This window comes from Gymnoscopelus braueri (genome assembly GCF_963280865.1).
Source record: "Gymnoscopelus braueri genome assembly, chromosome: 15".
Taxonomy (NCBI): Eukaryota; Metazoa; Chordata; class Actinopteri; order Myctophiformes; family Myctophidae; genus Gymnoscopelus; species Gymnoscopelus braueri.
In genome coordinates, this window is record NC_137620.1 from 5063396 (window position 1) to 5083062 (window position 19667).

The following is a 19667-nucleotide window of genomic DNA, read 5'->3' on the forward strand; positions in this document are numbered from 1 at the left end:
GAGATCCCTGCTGTCATCAGTATATCCCCAGGCCCATATTTGGGCATAGCTGCATTTTGGTCCCTCATTGAGGAGCCTCTAAACAATGCAGAGCCAAGAGTAAATTCACTTACACCATAGAGGGCATGACAATGCTTGTCGCAGAAACATTTTGAGTGAGCATACAAAACAATATGTGGTCCGGGTAAGCAAGACCAGAGTTGAGCTGAGTGATCCAACTCAAGGAGGGGAGCTGTATCGGCCTGCAAAGAGGATGCTCATGGTGGGGTTGTGTCGGATGAAGAAGAGGAAGGGGTGGTCAGCAACCAAGCGGAGAGGAGCGGACATCATGACTGCAATGGCAGCAGTGGCGGCAGCTGCCTCAGTGCCCTCCTCGTTCACTTCCACAAAGGCCTTGTGCACCACCTTGGAGAGCACCAGGTCGTTGGCTGGAGACATGCCGGAGAAGTCACTCTGTATGACGTCAAAGGCGTCCACCATGCCCAGTTTCATCAAGGTGTCTTTCATGTCATATGTCGCCTCCATCTTGAAACGAGGCAGGCCCAGATCAACCTTTATGTGATTCATCATGCCTGGATTGGTCCAGTCCATAAACCTTTCATAGGTTAGCTCCTTTTCTAGCTTCTCCAGGCCTGTTGTATCATCCTCAATCTCATCGGGGAGAAAGATAAGCATGCTGAGGTCTTTCCCCATGTAGGGCAGCTCCAGGACCTGACACCTGACCTCTGGAATGAAGGCAAGAGGTAACGTAGTCTCCTGGTACATCATCTTCACTGGCTTCCTTTCAGTCTTACTTAGGCTGAACTGTTCATCCCTGGTGCGGTCCTCATCGAATGACTCCTCCCACTTGGCTTTGAAGTAGATGGCATTGACCAACACCAGTCTGGCCCCCAGCAGCACCATGGCCAGAGCAGAGGAGATGCTGATAGGAGAGTAGAACACATTGCCAGTGTTGTTATTTTCTGACAGCTGTTTGAACAGAGACAGGGAAAACGTGTTGCTGGCCACTGCCAGGGGGGTTGGTGGCAATAGAGTAAAACTATTAAAACTTTAAAAATGTTCAACTTCATGTTTGTAAAACACACTTAAAACCAGTTGACTGTAACTTCTGTTTTCTTTAGGGGTGTCCAGGAAGAAATTAACCAGTGATAACGGGGGACTAACAGAATAATGGTTCAGCGGAATTTCTACTGTCTACTCAATAATGCAGTGCGTTACGGTTTTAAGCTGCTGTTCCTTGACACTTGCATCATCATTATGATGTCAGCCATGCCCAAATATGGAGTTCTGTGTCAGTCTTGACCAAATAAGGGGTTCTATGACATCAGACTAGCTTGTCTAGGGTTGTCAAAGGTGTCCATACGTTGATACTATGTATGTAAAACAATGTGATTTCTGTTATTATTGATACATTTGACAGAATCAAAGACATTGACCGACAGTCATTACCTCAACCCAAGGCTGCACGGATGAAAGATCTACTGATCCCAGACCTGTGACTGTATCACGTTGCAATCACTGGTGGTGCCAAAGGAACAGAGAATTGCTGCAGTTGCGCATGTTCGAGTGGATGTAAACAATATACATACACATCCAACAAGAGGCGATTTAAGTTATATACCATATTCCGACAGGCCGGGAGGCGGAGATTTTGTTTTCACCCCTGTCCCCCTGTAAGTGTGTCTCTTTGTGCGCAATGTTTTCCAAATTGTCCTCATGGTGGCACGCCACGTTTTTTCTTTAGAGTGTGTTATTACAATAACAAATAAAGGGGTTTCAATATCGATCTGTAAATTCCAGGATTCGTTGTACACACTTTGCAGGTGTATTGTTGAAGACCCAAGAAAATGCAGTGTCAACAATGATGCCGATCAGATGAGTGGTTCTCAATGCTGCAAGCAGTCATACTGTGGTTCTTGACAATGCTCTTAGCCGCAATTCAGGGTGCCGAGCAATGTCCATTCTGAATGACCACATACTGTACTCTGAACGGGCCCAAAACGGGCAGTGCGCCAATACTGCCACTTCACTCCAAGAAGAGGTTTACAGCAGTATAGGAGGTCTTTATTAGCAGAGAAGAAGTGGGTACGGTTATAGCATGTCTACCTGTCACCTCAGACACTGTGGTAAAGGTAAATGTTATTGCCATCCTTATCATCTTACATCACTACTTGATATACTGACCAGTCTTCTTTAAGTCCGACAAGATACACATCACATTCACTCTTAGTGTTATCTTAAATCTCAGGCCATCCATTGGGGCCTAATGTTGGGACCCCGAGCTTCCCATGCTGTAACCCCCCTCAACCCTCCAGCCAGCTACCATCTAGCCAGCTAGCGGAGCGGGGCTTTTGAACAGAGCCCTGGATCAGTGCTGGATCTGTCTGTACTAACCTGACTGATCCAGGTTAAACACCTCACACCCCGCAGCCAAGAAGATAAAGATAACTCTGCTGTCTCACCATGTGGACCAGGGGATAAATAGATCGCCCCTGCCAGGCCACTCCATTTTACTACAGGTGTGTGTGTGTGTGTGTGTGTGTGCATGCGTGCGTGCGTACGTGCGTGCGTGTGTGCGTTAGGGCATTAACGAATAGTGATTTATGGTATTCGAATTATTCGACCCAAAAGTATTCGAATATTCGATTATTCGATTTGATTATAAAAAATTAAAAAATTAAAAGTTTTTTTTTTTGTTTTTTTTATTTTTTATTAATTGCATTGATGACTCGACTCAAGGAATGCGAGTTGAAGTCACACCAGAGCTCACAGCTGCATGTCTGCTCTAGAAAAGCCACAAAAAAAAAAAAATCTTAAAAAAAAAAAAAAAAAAATGCTTTTTTTTTTTTTTTTTTTTTTTTCGAATAGTCGAATAGTGGTTTGATAGTCGAATAGTCGGTTTGATATTCGAATATTCGAATATTCGACTATTCTGTGAATGCCCTAGTGTGCGTGCGTGCGTGCGTGCGTGCGTGCGTGCGTGCGTGCGTGCATGCGGGTGGTTGGTTTGGGTTGGGTGGGGTCAGTGGTGTAGAGTAACTAAGTACTCCAGTACTGTACTTAAGTACACTTTTGAGGATGTTTTACTTTACTGGAGTATTTCCCATTTTCAGTACTTTTACTTCTATTCCACTACATCTCAGAGGAAAATATTTTACTTTACCACTACAATTATTTGAAAGCTTTAGTTACTAGTTACTTTGCAGATATAAATTATTATATTATAAAACACACATTAATCACTTTAGCCCAATTAGGCTATTTGAAAATAGCCAGCGTCGCATCGCGGCGCGTTGTGAGCTTGTAGATCTGCTATTTTTGCTTGTAGATCTGCTATTCTCAAACCTTTTTGCAAAGCCACTCATCCGGGAGCTCAGCCAACGTGTTCACTGAACACTGTCGTTCATTAACAGGGTATCTATGTCCGCTTATTAAAAGCGACATTGGGCTTAATTGTTTTTCTGTACAGTTGCTTGTAAATGTCGGTAGTTTTTTGGGCTTGTTTCTAAAGTGTAGTTGCTTATTTTGGGCTTGCTGTGTAATGTCGTTTAAACCAGTGGTTCTCAAACATTTTCATGTCATGGCCCCCCTAAATTAATCTATTTGTCTGCAGTCCAATCTGAAAACATTTTATGCCAGAGACCCCCCATACAAGATTTGTGTAAAATAAAACACTTTGCTTTTAACCGGCATTTATTTTTGGGATTGCACGTGAGCCTTTTTCTACTGTATGTGTGTCTCTGCCTGTAAATCGGGGGATTTAAATGTCTGCGGTCACCTCTTATGTCGAGCTGAAAACCTGGTTCTGCTCCACGAAACAAATAATCCCCTGTTTGACTTGACGGAGTCTAATAAATGCTTAAGCTGCTAGCCAGCGATTGCACGCACACAGCACACAGAGCAGTCACCTCACCTGCTCTTGAAGGAGCCAGATTTGTGGATTTCATTGTGATGCAGACTGAGGCCGTGTCCTGTCCCCGTGGTGGCAGTGACGGGTCATCCAGCATGTCCCCCAGCCTGTCACTATAATGTGACCAAGGATCGTTGAGGGAACAGAGGAGGACAGAGGTGGTGCGAGGTTGTAACGCCGTGAAAGAGAGAGAGAGAGCTGATGGAATGCCTGCCGGAGCGATTTGAGACATGAGAGATAGTTGCTGTCTGTCTGTGTGTGTGTGTGTGTGTGTGTGTGTATCTATATGTACTGTACATATATGTTTATATATATGTGTATATATATATATATATATATATATATATATATATATATATATATATATATATATATATATATATATATATATATATACATTACGTGTGTGTGTGTGTGTGTGTGTGTGTGTGTGTGTGTGTGTGTGTGTGTGTGTGTGTGCGTGCGTGCGTGCGTGTGTGTGTGTTAGATATAGTCATTTTGGCAATAAGCTCTTATGAAGCCCACCCTGGACGTACAGGAAGACTAGCTGTGCTTTAGGGCACAGCTAATGGGGATCCTAACAATAAACAAAGCATTATCATGATGCTCTTTTCCTATCTATGGTTATGCGTGTTTTAATGAGACAAATATATAAAATAAAAATAGAAATTCCGTTACTAATATGGTACTCGTCTATTTTTTTCTTCTCTGGGTGTATTACTGCACCACCTACACCAAACTCAACCTGATGCCAGGAACCACCAACGTTGTGGCCAGCTACTTCATCGGTCCCACTAACAAGACAAAACAGTTGAATTGGAAGCTTTATCTTTGGTATTATTTGGCAGTGAATCAAAGGATAGAAGGATATTCAGGTAGAGACGTGCAATATGGCTGGCAGTGTGATATTTCATAAACTCAGTTGCAGAATCAGTGTTATTGTGTAACAGTCATAAGTGGAAAGTACCGTAGATGCCGAAGTGAAAGCACCGACTCTGTGTGGAGGTGAGGTTGGTCCATGTCCTTCTGGGACTCAGACTCATCCACTTGAGTCAGTCGAATGTACACAGAGGCGGCGCACGCACACACATGCACACACGCACACGCACACACACACACACACACACACACACACACACACACACACTGTACGGATATTTCTAAATTACAACCCTAACTCAGTTTTAACCCTCCGCACAGGGTATTGTTTGTGAAGGATAAACCAGTGAAAACCACTCGACCAAACTGCGATTGCAATATACCCATTCAATAACAAAATTGTCTTTTTGCCATTTTTTACTAAACACACTCATACAATATACAAACACACTTCTAACTAAACTGCACAGTAAATTTATGACCAGCCCGTGAACTCCACACACGAGCTGTTAGCATGTAGCTTGGGTTAGCAAAACAAGCACTTTTGGTAGGTAATTTAACTGTGAAGCACAGAAACACAAAGAAACACACAACATCAATAACAGAACACATTACAGACTGTATAACCCACACAAATGAACATAATAAAAGTACTTTACATCGCTTATTATACACTTATACACATTAGCTTACCAACGGACCGTCTGGCTTCACAAACACCAGCGTAACGACTGGCTGATGAAAGTTGCGCCTGCGCAATCACTGACGTGCAAAGCCTTATATTAACCCATTCTCTGCCACAGGCAACTTTTGACCTGTTACATAACAAAAGCCCAGCCGAGACATGAACATGCCACTACTCAATAAATCACCTCTAAATATCTTTACAATATGCAAAATACTCTCCCGTAAAATAGATAAATAATAACGAAAAAGGTGTAATAACCCAGACCAACCACTAGGGAGATCCATCCACCTTTAAATAAAATATATATCACCCCGACCTGTAAACAACTGAAATATAATTCTAAAACTATATAAAAAATAGCATAAAACCTGACACACACACACACACACACACACACACACACACACACACACACACACACACACACACACACACACACACACTCTCACTCCACTAACTCACTCAGAGTTGAGCGAGAGAGTGGCAGCATATAATTGCTTGGGAATGGAGTCCTCCTAATTTCCCTCAGGGACCAGAGAGATGAAGAGAGTACCTATAGTATAGACGAATCCACAGACGTGCTGCCTGTAGGCGGCACGTCTCCACAGACGCGCAGCCTACAGGCAGCGCGTCTGTGGAGACGTCTATATGGGGGGTGGGCTGGTGGTGTGTGGGGACACTGGGGAGGTCCTGGTTGTGACAGTGTGTGTTCTGTTAGCATGGATTTAAAGAAGAAACCACCTAACTCCACAAGTTTGAACGACAGTTTGAGGATTGAGCATAACTCTAGAGTAACACCCTGGATCAACGAGCACATGCGCTCAAGAAAGAAAGAATGTCGTAGAGCTGAGCGAGTTTGGAGAAAAAACAAACTCACTATCCACCTAGAGATTTTTAAGAAGTCAACAGTGGCCTATAACAAAGCACTGCGCTTGGCAAGGCAGGCATATTTTTCAGGCATTATCAACCATTGAACATCTCTTAAACCCCCCAGCTTACAAGGAGTCGCTCCCTGCTTCTAAAGCTAAGTGTGATGAGTTTGCATCCTTTTTTGATAACAACATTTTTAGCATTCGAGCTGGTATTATGAATGTTGCTGCTAGCACTGCAAATGCGGCAAATGGTGCATGGCGCAAAAATGTAGATAACTCCAGAGAAAGCCTAATATCATTCTGCGCAATTAATGAAGAGGAACTCCGTAAAACTATATCACAGATGACATCATCATCTTGTTCACTGGATGCAATACCCACCCCGTTTCTCAAAGAGGTTTTAGACAGTGTGATTGGAGATATCCTAAGAATTGTAAACAGCTCTCTACTTTCAGGCGTCTTTCCAGACTCACCGAAAACGGCTGTAGTCAGGCCGTTACTCAAGAAACACAACCTTGATCCATTGGTGCTGGGTAATTATAGACCAATCTCTAATCTGCCATTTCTGGGCAAGGTCTTAGAAAAAAACTATCTTTCATCAACTGGATGTGTTCCTACAGAACAATAAGGTTCATAACAAATTCCAATCTGGCTTCAGGAAAGGTCATAGCACAGAAACAGCACTTGTAAAAGTAATTAATGATCTTAGGGTGTCCGCTGACGACAAAAATGTATCTGTTCTCCTACTCCTTGATTTAACCCTCGTAGGGTCCTCGGGTCCTTTTGACCCGGTTTAACATTTTCAACATGAATTAAAAGTATGTAAACATTTTTTGTTCTCTATGAAACTTCTTCTATTTGCCTTATTTACTGTACTAAACATGTGATATGAAAATGAAAATTTTCATTTTCATGAAAATTAAAATTTTCACACAGGGACTTCGGGTCAAAGTGACCCGAAGGCCCTGGGTGTGACTAAAACACGAAGACCCTACGAGGGTTAACCGCTGCTTTTGATACGATTGATCACACAATTCTACTACAACGCATGGAGTACTGGATTGGTTTGTCAGTCTAGCTAACTTTGACTCAGACAAACACGACATCTGTTCTGGCATTCCACAGGGCTCAATTCTGGGTCCCTTATTTCTCTCCCTGTATATACTACCGCTGGGAGAACTCATCGCCGATCACGGAGTGAACTTCCATTTCTATGCTGATGATACCCAGCTGTATCTTTCGGTAGCTCCAGACGACCCTTGTGCTCTAGACCCATTGTTGACCTGTCTGTCCAGTATAAAATGCTGGATGAGTGAGAACTTTCTTAAGCTAAATGAGGATAAAACAGAAGTTCTCATAATTGGCTCCAGTGAGCAGAGAGAATCAATAATAATTAGACTTGGTAACCTGGTTGTAGAAAGTAACACCACAGTAAAGAACCTGGGGGTTATTATCGATTCTGAATTGAATTTTAATACATAAATTAATCATGTCACCAAGATTGCGTTCTTTCATCTTAGAAATATTGCGCGAATTAGAGACTATCTGTCGTTAGACGATGCAAAAACGTTGATCCACGCTTTTGTTTTCTCTCGGCTTGATTACTGCAACGCACTCTACTCTGGCCTGCCAAAGAAAACAACTGACAGATTACAACTTGTTCAAAATGCGGCAGCCAGAATTTTAACTAAAACTAGGATGAGAGAACATATCACTCCAGTTCTAGCTTCACTACACTGGCTCCCGGTTGTTTTTAGGATTGATTTTAAAATTATTTTAATAGTTTATAAAGCTCTAACTGGTTTGGCACCTTCCTACCTCTATGACTGCCTAGAAAGATATGTTTCAAACCGGCCCTCAGGTCTTCAAGTGCTGACCTGCTCGAGGTGCCTACAATGACATATAAAAAATACGGTGAAGCAGCATTCTGCTTTTACGGACCGACAGTGTGGAATAAACTCCCATTACACCTAAGACAGGCAGCCTCTGTCGATAGCTTTAAAGCACAGCTCAAGACCTATTTCTTCACTCTTGCTTTTCGCTGATTCTTTGGTTGATTTTTAAGTCCTCACTGTATTGCCTATTTTAATGTTGTTTTATGCTTTAGCTTTTATTTGATTTTTATTGTTTTTTGCTTTATTGTTAAATTGGTTGTAACTGTAACTGTAATTGTATCCTTGCTCTGTAAAGCACTTTGAGCTGCATTTCATGTCATGAAAGGTGCTATACAAATAAAGTGTATTATTATTATTATTATTATTATTATTATTATCTATCATTGTACGGGGACCCCCCCCCCCCCCCCTCAAGGACCCCTGGTTGGGTGGGGGGGTCTTCAGCACAAATATATGGACATAGGCTACAGTATATCTGAGAAATACATCTGCTAACAGCCTGTATAGTGTACAGATGTATAACATGCAATGTTGCACTGGATATTGAAATGAGAGTAAGGACATGTTTGGTAGTTCAATAATTAAGCTTGTTCACATGCTATGTAAAGAAGAAAAAATCATTGAAACAATGTCATTCATGTTTTCACAGAGAAGTACCATTTTGTTATAACGGACAATTCCACAGAAGAACTTGATCAATAGCGAAACCTCTAAATGAACTTTTGACAGAATCAGTTTTCACTTTTGCCTCATCAAAGGTTTAAGCTGTAAAGAAGTGAGTGAAATTTGGTTTAGCCAAGTTTTCTTTCTTTGGTAAAATAAAAATGTTGATGAAGCAAAAGACATTGAAACTTGCATCTATGTAAATGTTTCTCTGATGATGGCCCATCATTACACTGTCCTTTGTTATGAGCCTTTCACATTGAAATGGACCCTGGCTGCAGTGAACTGGAAGAATGTGAGGAGGTGTTTCTCCTCTTCAAGATAAAAGGTGGTGTTTTCACTACAACCACTATGTCCTCCTGCCCAGTCAGACTCTAGGACACACACACAGTTAAACTCTCAGGACTCACAGTGAGGGAGGACAGACTTTCCACAGCTATCGAGGCTCTATCTTCACTTACACACCTCTTCCACCAGGGGGCGAAAGGCAGTAAGAAGGCAACGGTGCCCTCAATGCGCATGTGTGAACCACTTCACCCAGAAGTAATTACGTTTGTGATTTCGGTGAAAAACGCAGGACGAAAAACGTGCCATAAAGGAGGTAAAAACGTGTCAAATGGAGTCTGTACTGCTGAAGATACTCCGGGTCCTCAGAATGCAGCTGCTGATCTGCAGTCTGTTGACCCCGTGGACTTCCTAGAGCTGCTGGTGTCGGATAAGATCCTGGGGGAGATCTGCGTCCAGACGAACTTGTATCACTATCAGCAGCCGCTCAGTGATCTGCAGTATGCCAGAGCAAAGGCCTGGAAAGATAACGATCTCACTGTAAAGGAGCTCAAGCACTTTCTAGGCCTCTTTTTTCTCACGGGAGTCAACCCAAAGCCGGACCTCGAGATGTACTGGTCCACTGACGAGTACCTGTCGTCCGCCGTCTTCGGCAAGGTCATGTCGCGGAACAGGTTCCAGCTCATCCTGAGTAACCTGCACTTCATCGACAACACCATGCCCCGCCTTGACCCTAAAGACAACCTCTGGAGAATCCGCCCAGTGCTGCAGTCCTTGCTGGCCAACTTCAAGGAAATGTATCTGCCGAGCGAGAACATCAGCATTGATGAGGGCATGCTGTTGTGGCGTGGACGCCTGGTCTTCAAAGTGTATGCCCCACAAAAGCCCGTCAAGTACGGCATCAAGTCATACATTCTGTGCGAGTCTGCAACCGGCTACCTCCACAACATGCAGCCGTACTGTGGCGTGAAGCACTCCCTACCTGACACTATAACCAACCTACTAAGTGATTTAGCAGGTTTAGGATATAGGCTATACATGGACAACCTGTACAACTCAGTGAAGACGCCCATTATGCTCCTGAAGAAGGGGACCTACGTCTGCGGGACTCTCCGTAAGAACTGAGGGCAGCCACCAGCCATCGCCGAGGTGACCAATGCGAAGCTGCCACTTGGTCGTCCATGTCACTTCATCACGAGGGCGTGATGGTAGTGGCATGGTGACCCAAGAAAACAAAGATTGTCACCATGATCTCCACACTGCAACCTGATGAGATGCTGCCCGTGTCCACGAAGGAGACACGGAAGAGGAAGAGGGTGACCGAAATGAGGCCAGTGTGTGTTACTGAATACAACAAGTACATGAACGGGGTCGACAGGCTGGACCAAAACCTCAGCTACTACATGTGCACCAGGAAAACCAGGAAGTGGACGAAGAAGTTCTTTTTTTACATGCTCCAGATATCCATGTTCAACGCCTTCATCATCTACAAGGCCAGGCACCCTTCTCCTTCATCATGGCAGTAGTGAAGTCCTGGAACACCCTCGGCCACCGTGGGGGTGTGGCCCCTCCTCAGGAGGGTAGGAATGAGGCCCCGCCTCCTGAGGAAGGGGCCGAGGAAGAGGGTGAAGACCTTCCTCAGGAGGGTAGGAATGAGGCCCCGCCTCCTGAGGAAGGGGCAGAGGAAGAGGGTGACGCCGGTCCTCAGGAGGGTAGGAGTGAGGCCCCGCCTCCAGGGGATCGCCCCGGCAAACCAAATGTCCCACATGCTCGCCACCCAAGGCCACCAACGGTTGACCCTCGGTCCAGGCTGTTAGGCAAAAGTAAAGATCACCAACTCATCCAACTCCCAAGTACTTCTAAGAAGTACACACAAAGGGTTTGCAGGGTCTGTGCCCGATCAAAGTGTGCAAAGAAGAAGGGAGGGAAGAACGTACGGCGCGAGACAAGATATGAGTGCAAGTCCTGTCTTGTGCCCTTGAACCACGAATGTGCATGGCGTTACCACAACGTAGATGACTATTAGTTTACGGGTCCATTTGGTTTCAGGGTAGGGAAAGGGTAGATGCACGCTGAAGAACTTTATTTTTGTTTATTTGCACTAATTGCACCAATGTACTGATTTGAATGATTATTATTTATTGTTATTTGACGTAGTTACATTTAGTTTGAAATGACTTGCACTTTGTGCTTTACAGTGAAACGGCTGCTACTTTGTTCAACCTACCTCTACAACACTGTTTAGACTTTTTATTTATTTATTTTGCACTAATTGCACCAATTTTTGGATGTTGAACTCCCTAGAGATTCACAAATTGTCATAAATGGCATAAAGAAAAAAAAGGCAAGCTATAGATTTGTTGCTATGAATGTAGTATGTACTGCATGGTGTACTGTAGCTTGAGATGTTGACTGGCAAAAAGTTTGGAAAAGGAAGCTCTCAATGACCTATGTGTTGCACTATGAATTTGAAATTATTATTCTTTATTATTATTTGAGGAAATAAAATGGGGGAAAAAAAGTGAAACATGTTGTTTGAATAAGGCTGAAATAAGCTTGCACTTTGGAAACAGAGCGATACATGTACAATCGAAAGCAGTTTTTTTAATTTCTTTTTATAAACAAGTATTGTTTATATGACTGATGTCAATGAAGGCGCAAAATAAATGTCAAACACTTTTGAAATCAAGTTATGCCTCTAAATGTGTGTCATTTACTAAAACGCTCATATCTCAGCTTCTGAAGAAAAAGGCCTATTTTTGGTGAAAACCAAGCTGTATTCAAACTCCTCTAGCAACAGAGCATGGTATCAACTCACTTTTTTCACTTTTTCAAGAGATTCTAAGCTTTCTTTTGAGATATTCTATGTTTTCATAGTCCTAGTACAAAACATTCTGTGGGTCCTTAAAAATGAGTAAGAATGGTCAAAAACCTTGGCAGTGGGAGAGCCTGTTCTAGAAAACCCCTTGGCAGTCAATGTGTTAAGAGACAGGAAAATACAATGCGGGCCGATGCACTTGCTAAAGAATTACAAAATAATAGTGCCACGAACTATTAATAACTGTAAAACATCGTTACCGTCAAGTGTCGATGATGCAAGTGGCCCAGAGGACATATGCAATCTGTGGCAGAAAAGGTTCTATGAATGATTTAATTGTATCCCAAGTAAGCCCTTCCAAGTTGGCACAGTCAATAAAGATGAGGAGGTGGCTATCACCCCACAAGAAATACTTGAAGCTGTCCTGAAACTAGACAACAATAAGGCCTGTGGGTTGGATAACATTGCTGCTGAACACTTGAAAAATGCCAACAAGAAACTGCATATTTTACTTGCTATTTGTTTTACTGGGTTTTTGGTTCATGGTTCACTACCAAAATCCATTTTATCTGTTATTTTAGTGCCTGTCATTAAGGACAAGGTGGGTAAGCTGAATAGCTCTGAGAACTACAGGCCGATAGCTATAGCCAGCATTTTATCAAAAGTACTGGAAATAGTTCTCCTTAGTAGGCTGGAGCAGTATTTACTGACAGCTGACAATCAGTTTGGTTTTAAACAGAAACATGGCACCGACATGTGTATCTTTGCACCGACATGTGTGTCTTTGCACGAGATATTGGACAAATACTCAAGTCAAAACACCACTGTATTTACTTGTTTTATCGATGCCTCTAAAGCTTTTGACACTGTAAACTTTTTAACAAATTATGTCTACGAGGGCCCCCCCGATATTTGATAAGGATTCTGGTTTACTGGTATGCACACCAGACTAATGTAGCTCTAAGCGCAAATTCAATAAAGAAGATCTTGAGTTGTCATTCACAGCTAAGTGTGTGCACTTCTAGCCAATCTGCAGTCAGCCAATCAGGCAGTTGGACTCCGCCTTTAAATATCACTGCCTCACTGCTGTCATTCTCTTTCCAGCATGCAACAAGCAAAGTGTACTCTCTCTCTGTGATCTGTGGCTTACACACAGAGTTTGCAAAACGGCAGCTCATCATCAGCTTTTTTAGTCAGGGTTTGTTAAGTTGATGTTGTGTTGAGGATTTACCTCACTCCTTCCATGATTAGGGCTGCTTTCATCAAACACCAGCTGGTGCTACAGCCTAATCCAACAAGCTGACCACATTACTTCCAGATGCAATGGTTGCCTTCATTTCCAGCCCTGCTTTCAACAGTTTGTGCAGCTATCACAAATAGCTTAATGAATCAGCTAATAATGCTGACTACTCTTGCTACTGTTGCTACAGCTAATGCTAACTCCTGTCTGCAATAGTTTCAGCTAATGCTACCTCTACTCAAACTGCTGCTAACATAACTACTAATAATTACAGCTATTGCTACTAAAACTGTTGCTATCTTACAGCTCATGCTACAGCTGCTACACCAAGACTGCCAATAAGTACAGCTAATGATACATTTACTCAGGCTACTGCTAATCATGTCAAATACAATGTCAACTGCTGCAGTCATGAGTCAACACATTCTGCTAAACTGCCTTGCTACTACAGCTTCAGCTAATGCTGCTATTATGACTGTAATCATTATAGCTATGCTACGTCAAACTGCTGCTGCCATGAGGTCAGTCATGAGTCGGCTAACACTGCTGACTGCATTGCTACTACAGCTTCAGCTAATGCTAATGCATTGCTACTACAGCTTCAGCTAATGCTACTTTTACTCAGTCTGCTGCCATCATGACTGTAAACATTACAAGTATACTACTTCAACTCCTTCATGAGGCTAGTATTGAGTGTGCTTATGCTGCGTCTGCATTGCCACTAGGCAGCTTTAGGAAGGATGGAGAAGAGTGAACCATTTTTTTTAATTTATTTTTAAAGCCATGTTTATGCTTCAATTGCTTTGCTATTACTGCTAAAGTCAGCTAATGCTATTTGTACTGCTATTTGAACTACTGCTGCAAACACGAGGTTAGTCATGAATCGCTTATGCTGCTGACTGCATCGCTACTGCAGTTAATGCTACTTTTACTAAAGCTGCTAACATGTCTGCTATCATTACAGCTAATGTAATTTTACTCAGCTGCTGCTATCACGTGCTAAACATTACAGCCATGCTGCTTCTGCTGGTGCCATGAGGTCAGTGACGAGTCTGCTAACACTGCTGTCTGCATTGCTTCTACAGCTTCAGCTAATGCTACAACCGCTGTAAAAAGCAAGGCTGGTCATAAGCCTGCTAAAACTGTCGACTGCATTTACAACTAATGCTACTTTCAACTGCTGCCAACATGATGGTCATGTTAATGATAAAGTTGCAGTACTAAATTGCTGCCATCATTTCAATGTTCATGTTAATGCTAAAGTTGCAGCACTAAATTGCTGCCATCATCTCAATGTTGATGCTAAAGTTGCAGCACTAAATTGCTGCCATCATCTCAATGTTCATGTTGATGCTTAAGTTGCAGCACTAAATTGCTGCCATCATCCCAACGTTAATGCTAAAGTTGCAGCTCTAAATTGCTGCCATCATCTCAATGTTGATGCTAAAGTTGCAGCACTAAATTGCTGCCATCATCTCAACGTTCATGTTGATGCTTAAGTGCAGCACTAAATTGCTGCCATCATCTCAATGAAGTCGCAGCACTAAATTGCTGCCATCATCTCAATGTTCATGTTGATGCTAAAGTTGCAGTGCTAAATTGCTGCCATCATCTCAATGTTCATGTTAGTGCTTAAGTTGCTGTACTAAATTGCTGCCATCAACACGATGGTCTCCATATGCTAAAGCTCCTCACTGCATGCTTCTACTGCTCAGATAATGCTAGTCGTTCTTCAACTGCTTCTAACATTGACTGCTGATCATGATTAGGCTAAAACTGTTTCTGCAGTCAATGCATGCTAGTGCCATCATGATGATCATGCTAATTATGTTGACTGCATTCCTAGGCTACTGCATTAATGCTACTCATTCTGCAATTGCTGGCAAAATGTCTGCTAATTATGATGCTAATGATTGGACTACATCGCTACCACTGCTATAGTCGGCTAATGCTCCTTGTACTAAAATTCCTGCAAACGTGCCGATCATGAACATGCTAAGTTACTACTAGTGCAATGGCCACTACCTCATTAAAACTGCATTCATTCATTGAAAGCGATATCACGCAAAGTCATTTATCAGCATTCATTGATATTCTGCTTTGTTCTTTTTCCATGTCCGGCTTAATGCATGGTGATGGGATGCCTAATGCCGATGGGGATGGGGATGAGTGCTGTTCACCTTGGATACTGGGAAAGTCAGGTTTGCAGGCCTCGTCTGTTCATCAATGCAGACTTCCACTGAGCTATTCACCTCGGTGGCATACATGCCAATACCTAAACATCAGCTTCGTGTTGGCCGGGCAGCCTTCCATCGGCGGCTAAATCTACGTGGCCGTGTAGCCTTCCATTGCTGGCAAAATGTCTACGACCTAGCTGGTCATCTATGCTGCACGTCATTGTTGTAGAGAGAGAGAGAGGTCATGCTATGCTGCACGTCATTGTCGGAAAAATTTCTGCTAAATCAGTGGTGATTTTCATCAGACATCTCATGCGCTTTAGCCATCGCTGGCTGCACGTTCTAGTCATTGCTGACTACATTTCTGCTAAATCAGTGGTCATTTTCATGAAACGTCTCATGCGCTTTAGCCATCGCTGGCTGCACGTTTTAGTCATTGCTGACTAAATTTCTGCTAAATCAGTGGTGATTTTCATGAGACATCTCATGCGCTTTAGCCATCGCTGGGTGCACGTTTTAGTCATTGTTGACTAAATTTCTGCTGACCTGGTCGGTCATTATTTACTAATTCTATTCTCATTAATTGCTATATGGCCATTCCATGGGCTTTAGCCATCGCTGGCTGCACGTTTTAGTCATTGCTGACTAAATTTCTGCTAAATCAGTGGTGATTTTCATAAGACATCTCATGCACTTTAGCCATCGCTGGCTGCACGTTTTAGTCATTGCTGACCAAATTTCTGCTAAATCAGTGGTGATTTTCATAAGGCATCTCATGCACTGTAGCCATCGCTGGCTGCACGTTTAGTCATTGCTGACTAAATTTCTCCTGTCCTGGTCGGTCATTCTTTACGAATTCTATTCTCATTCATTGCTTATGGCAATTCCATGTGCTTTAGCCATTGCTGGCTGCATTTTTCTGACCAAGTGGTCATTTCTCAAGCCATTCCATGGCTCTCGCATTGTTTAGCCATTGCTGGCTAACTCGGCTCATGTTGAGCCATCCCATGCGCTTTTAGCCATTGCTGGCTTTATTCTGTGACTCGGTAGTCATTTCATAAGTCATTATATGGCTCTCTCATCATTCTAGCCATTGCTGGCTAGTGGGCCATTTCACGGGTGTAACTTTCCTCTTTAAACTCTTTTCTTTATTTTGGGGCTTTCCTTCCTATTCTATCTATGCACGTTAAAATGCAACGGAGTCTAATTGCTGTCAGCCAATCAGTGATTGGGTTTCATTCCATCAAATGGAAGGAAATTATTAAAGTCTTAAAATTATAATAAATCTGTTAATAACGTCTATATGCATGTATGGTTGGATAAAGGTCATGTCAACAGATAAGTACGTTTTAAGTGGCAGTGGCGCTAAGGACTCACTAATCCTGAGACAGACGAGCCATGGGTGAAGATTTGTGTAAGCAAGTACTTTTCCACTGCGTGACATGAACTTTAGAAAACTGTATATTGTAGGAGATTAGAAAAGTAGAGAAGGGAACCAATCCACAAATATCACTGCATCTAACCTGTCATTTCTCCTTTCAGTCGGCAAGCATCACAGGAATTACTCAACTTTAACATCAAGCTACATGTTCAAAATATCACTGCCTCTAACCTGTCATTCTCCTTCAGTCAGCAACCAAGCAACCCACCTCCAATGGGTTTCTGCCAGTTGGCGTCAGGAATTACTCAGCTTAATCATTAAGCTACATGTATCACTATAGCTGTTTTAGCTTACACTTACTTGTTTTAGCTCCTGCTCATTTGATTTTGCTATTTTGTCTCATCTGTTTAAGGAAATAGGTAGCTGATATATTGCACTTTTACCTTAGCGCTAGGTATACTCTTGGTTGCTTGTTTTGCAGAAAATGCACTTAAGACTTCTGGTGATTAGTAGTTTTCGTTCCCTACCTCTGTTGAATGCACTTATTGTAAGTCGCTTTGGATAAAAGCGTCTGCCAAATGACTGTAATGTAGCCGGATTATCCCATATTTCATCGAATTCTGGCCATCCCTTTACAATAGGTTACTTAAGCGTTGTAAATAATTTTACCTCTTCTTCAGGTTGGTGGTCTTCTGTCCCTATGCCATTGCCTTGTTTATTTATCCTGATTCTGTTATCAGCTTAAACACTCCAACATGCTTAAGTACAGTTTCATCTTCAGCTGCATATAGCTGGTGGTGGTGGTTTCTCACGTCATTAAAATTCAAGTAATTGCCGGCCTTTAAGGCCTCTAGCTTTTCATTGCCATCTTAAAATCTGCTGTCATTGTTAAATCACGCTCTAGTCCTCTATATTTTCTATTGGACCACCTGGTCATCATGAGCCGTCCTTCTCGATCCTAGTCGCGGTGCGGCTCCACACAGCGGTGGACATCGCTTTAGGACTCCTGAAGTACAGGAATCAACAGGTTATTTCATTTCAGGTCTCACCTGACACGGTAAGACGTTTTGGGGGGTTCTCCCTATTCAGCATATCTTATACATATGTACGTTGCATATGTACGATAAATGTTAACGGAGTCTAATTGCCAAATATGTTTATTGAATAATAAAATGTCTTATTCAATAAAATTCTCATTTACAACAACTCTATCTCTCTCTTATTGAAATGTAGCTCTAAGCGCAAATTCAATAAAGAAGATCTTGAGTTGTCATTCACAGCTAAGTGTGTGCACTTCTAGCCAATCTGCAGTCAGCCAATCAGGCAGTTGGACTCCGCCTTTAAATATCACTGCCTCACTGCTGTCATTCTCTTTCCAGCATGCAACAAGCAACCCACCTCCATCCCCAAACTCCACCATGCCTCAATCATCTAGAGTTGAGAAGGAAGGAGGTTCTCTGCACTGCCACCACCAGCGTCTAGACTCCGGGGGGGTTCTCCCTATTCAGCATATCTTATACATATGTACGTTGCATATGTACGATAAATGTTAACGGAGTCTAATTGCCAAATATGTTTATTGAATAATAAAATGTCTTATTCAATAAAATTCTCATTTACAACAACTCTATCTCTCTCTTATTGAATGCTGGTTAAATGGGGTAATTCTATCTCCGCCCCATTCCATGTGACCAATGGGGTAAGACAAGGCAGCATTTTATCTCCTTTCCTTTTTAATGTTTTTATGGATGATTTATCTGTACAATTGAATGCCTGTAAAACAGGGTGTATCATTGATGACTGTATCATCAACCACCTCATGTTTGCAGATGACTTGGTGGTCCTATGTCCTAGTAGTGCTGGTCTCCAGCAGTTACTAGAGTGTGCTCACAGTATGGAATTGATTTTGATATCAAGTACAACGCAAAAAAGAGCATACAGTAACTCTGATCGTGAGAAGTAAGGAAGACAGTAAGCTGGGATTTCCTGACTTCTATCTGTCTGGTATGACACTGAAAGAGTGCAAGGAGACCAAATATCTAGGTCATTTTATAACAAATGACCTATCTGATGACAGAGATATTTTTAGACAGTGCCGTAAACTATATGCCCAAGCCAACATGCTTGTTCGCAAATTCAATTTCTGCTCAGTTCCAGTGAAAATCTCACTTTTTAAAGCTTACTGCACTCCGCTATACACGGCCCACCTGTGGCGACACTACAAAAAGGCCAGTCTGCAAAAAATGACAGTGGCCTATAACGACTGCATGAGGGTACTGCTCAAAGCCCCAAGATGCTGTAGTGCCAGTCAAATGTTTGTAGAAATAAATGTACCCACTTGCCCTGCTGTATTACGAAACCTGATGTATAGATTTATGTACAGGTTAACAGACTCTGTGAACAGCATCATTGTATCACACTCTAATCCTGCCCAGAGCTCTGTTAGGCTGTCATCTAAGCTATGGAGACACTGGCGCTCTAGCCTGTACAGTATGTGCAGAGATAAGGCTGAAAGTCCTGCCTTGTTTGTATATGCTTTGTTGATTTATTGTTTTGGTAACTCTAGATGGAGCCGCACTGTTCCCATGTGAATCCTGAGATTCACATCCTGATTCTCACTGTTCTATTATAGCAGCTGTTAATATTTTTTAACATATTGTTGCTGTCGGGCAGAAACCTTGTATCTCCATATTTTAACCCTTTTAAGTGATTTTTTTCTCGTAAATTATTGTCCACCTGGTTTCCACCTGACAGCAACAATATTATACCTACTTGTGTTATCTATTTTAGATATAATATGCAATAAAAAAAACTGCTTGCTGAAGTTATTTCATTTTGAGATTAGATTCATAATTGTTT

At 42.4% G+C, this 19667-nt stretch overlaps 1 protein-coding gene across 1 annotated transcript; it reads right to left on the bottom strand.

Moving 5' to 3' along the window:
- Positions 1 to 219: 219 nt before the first annotated feature.
- Positions 220 to 4007, bottom strand: LOC308102107 (serpin B6-like; the record flags this gene model as incomplete). Its single annotated transcript, XM_080451711.1, has 2 exons — positions 220 to 1007; positions 3914 to 4007. 2 exons carry the CDS (start codon positions 4005 to 4007, stop codon positions 220 to 222), a joined length of 882 nt encoding a protein of 293 aa, XP_080307837.1.
- Between the last annotated feature and the right edge of the window lie 15660 nt (positions 4008 to 19667).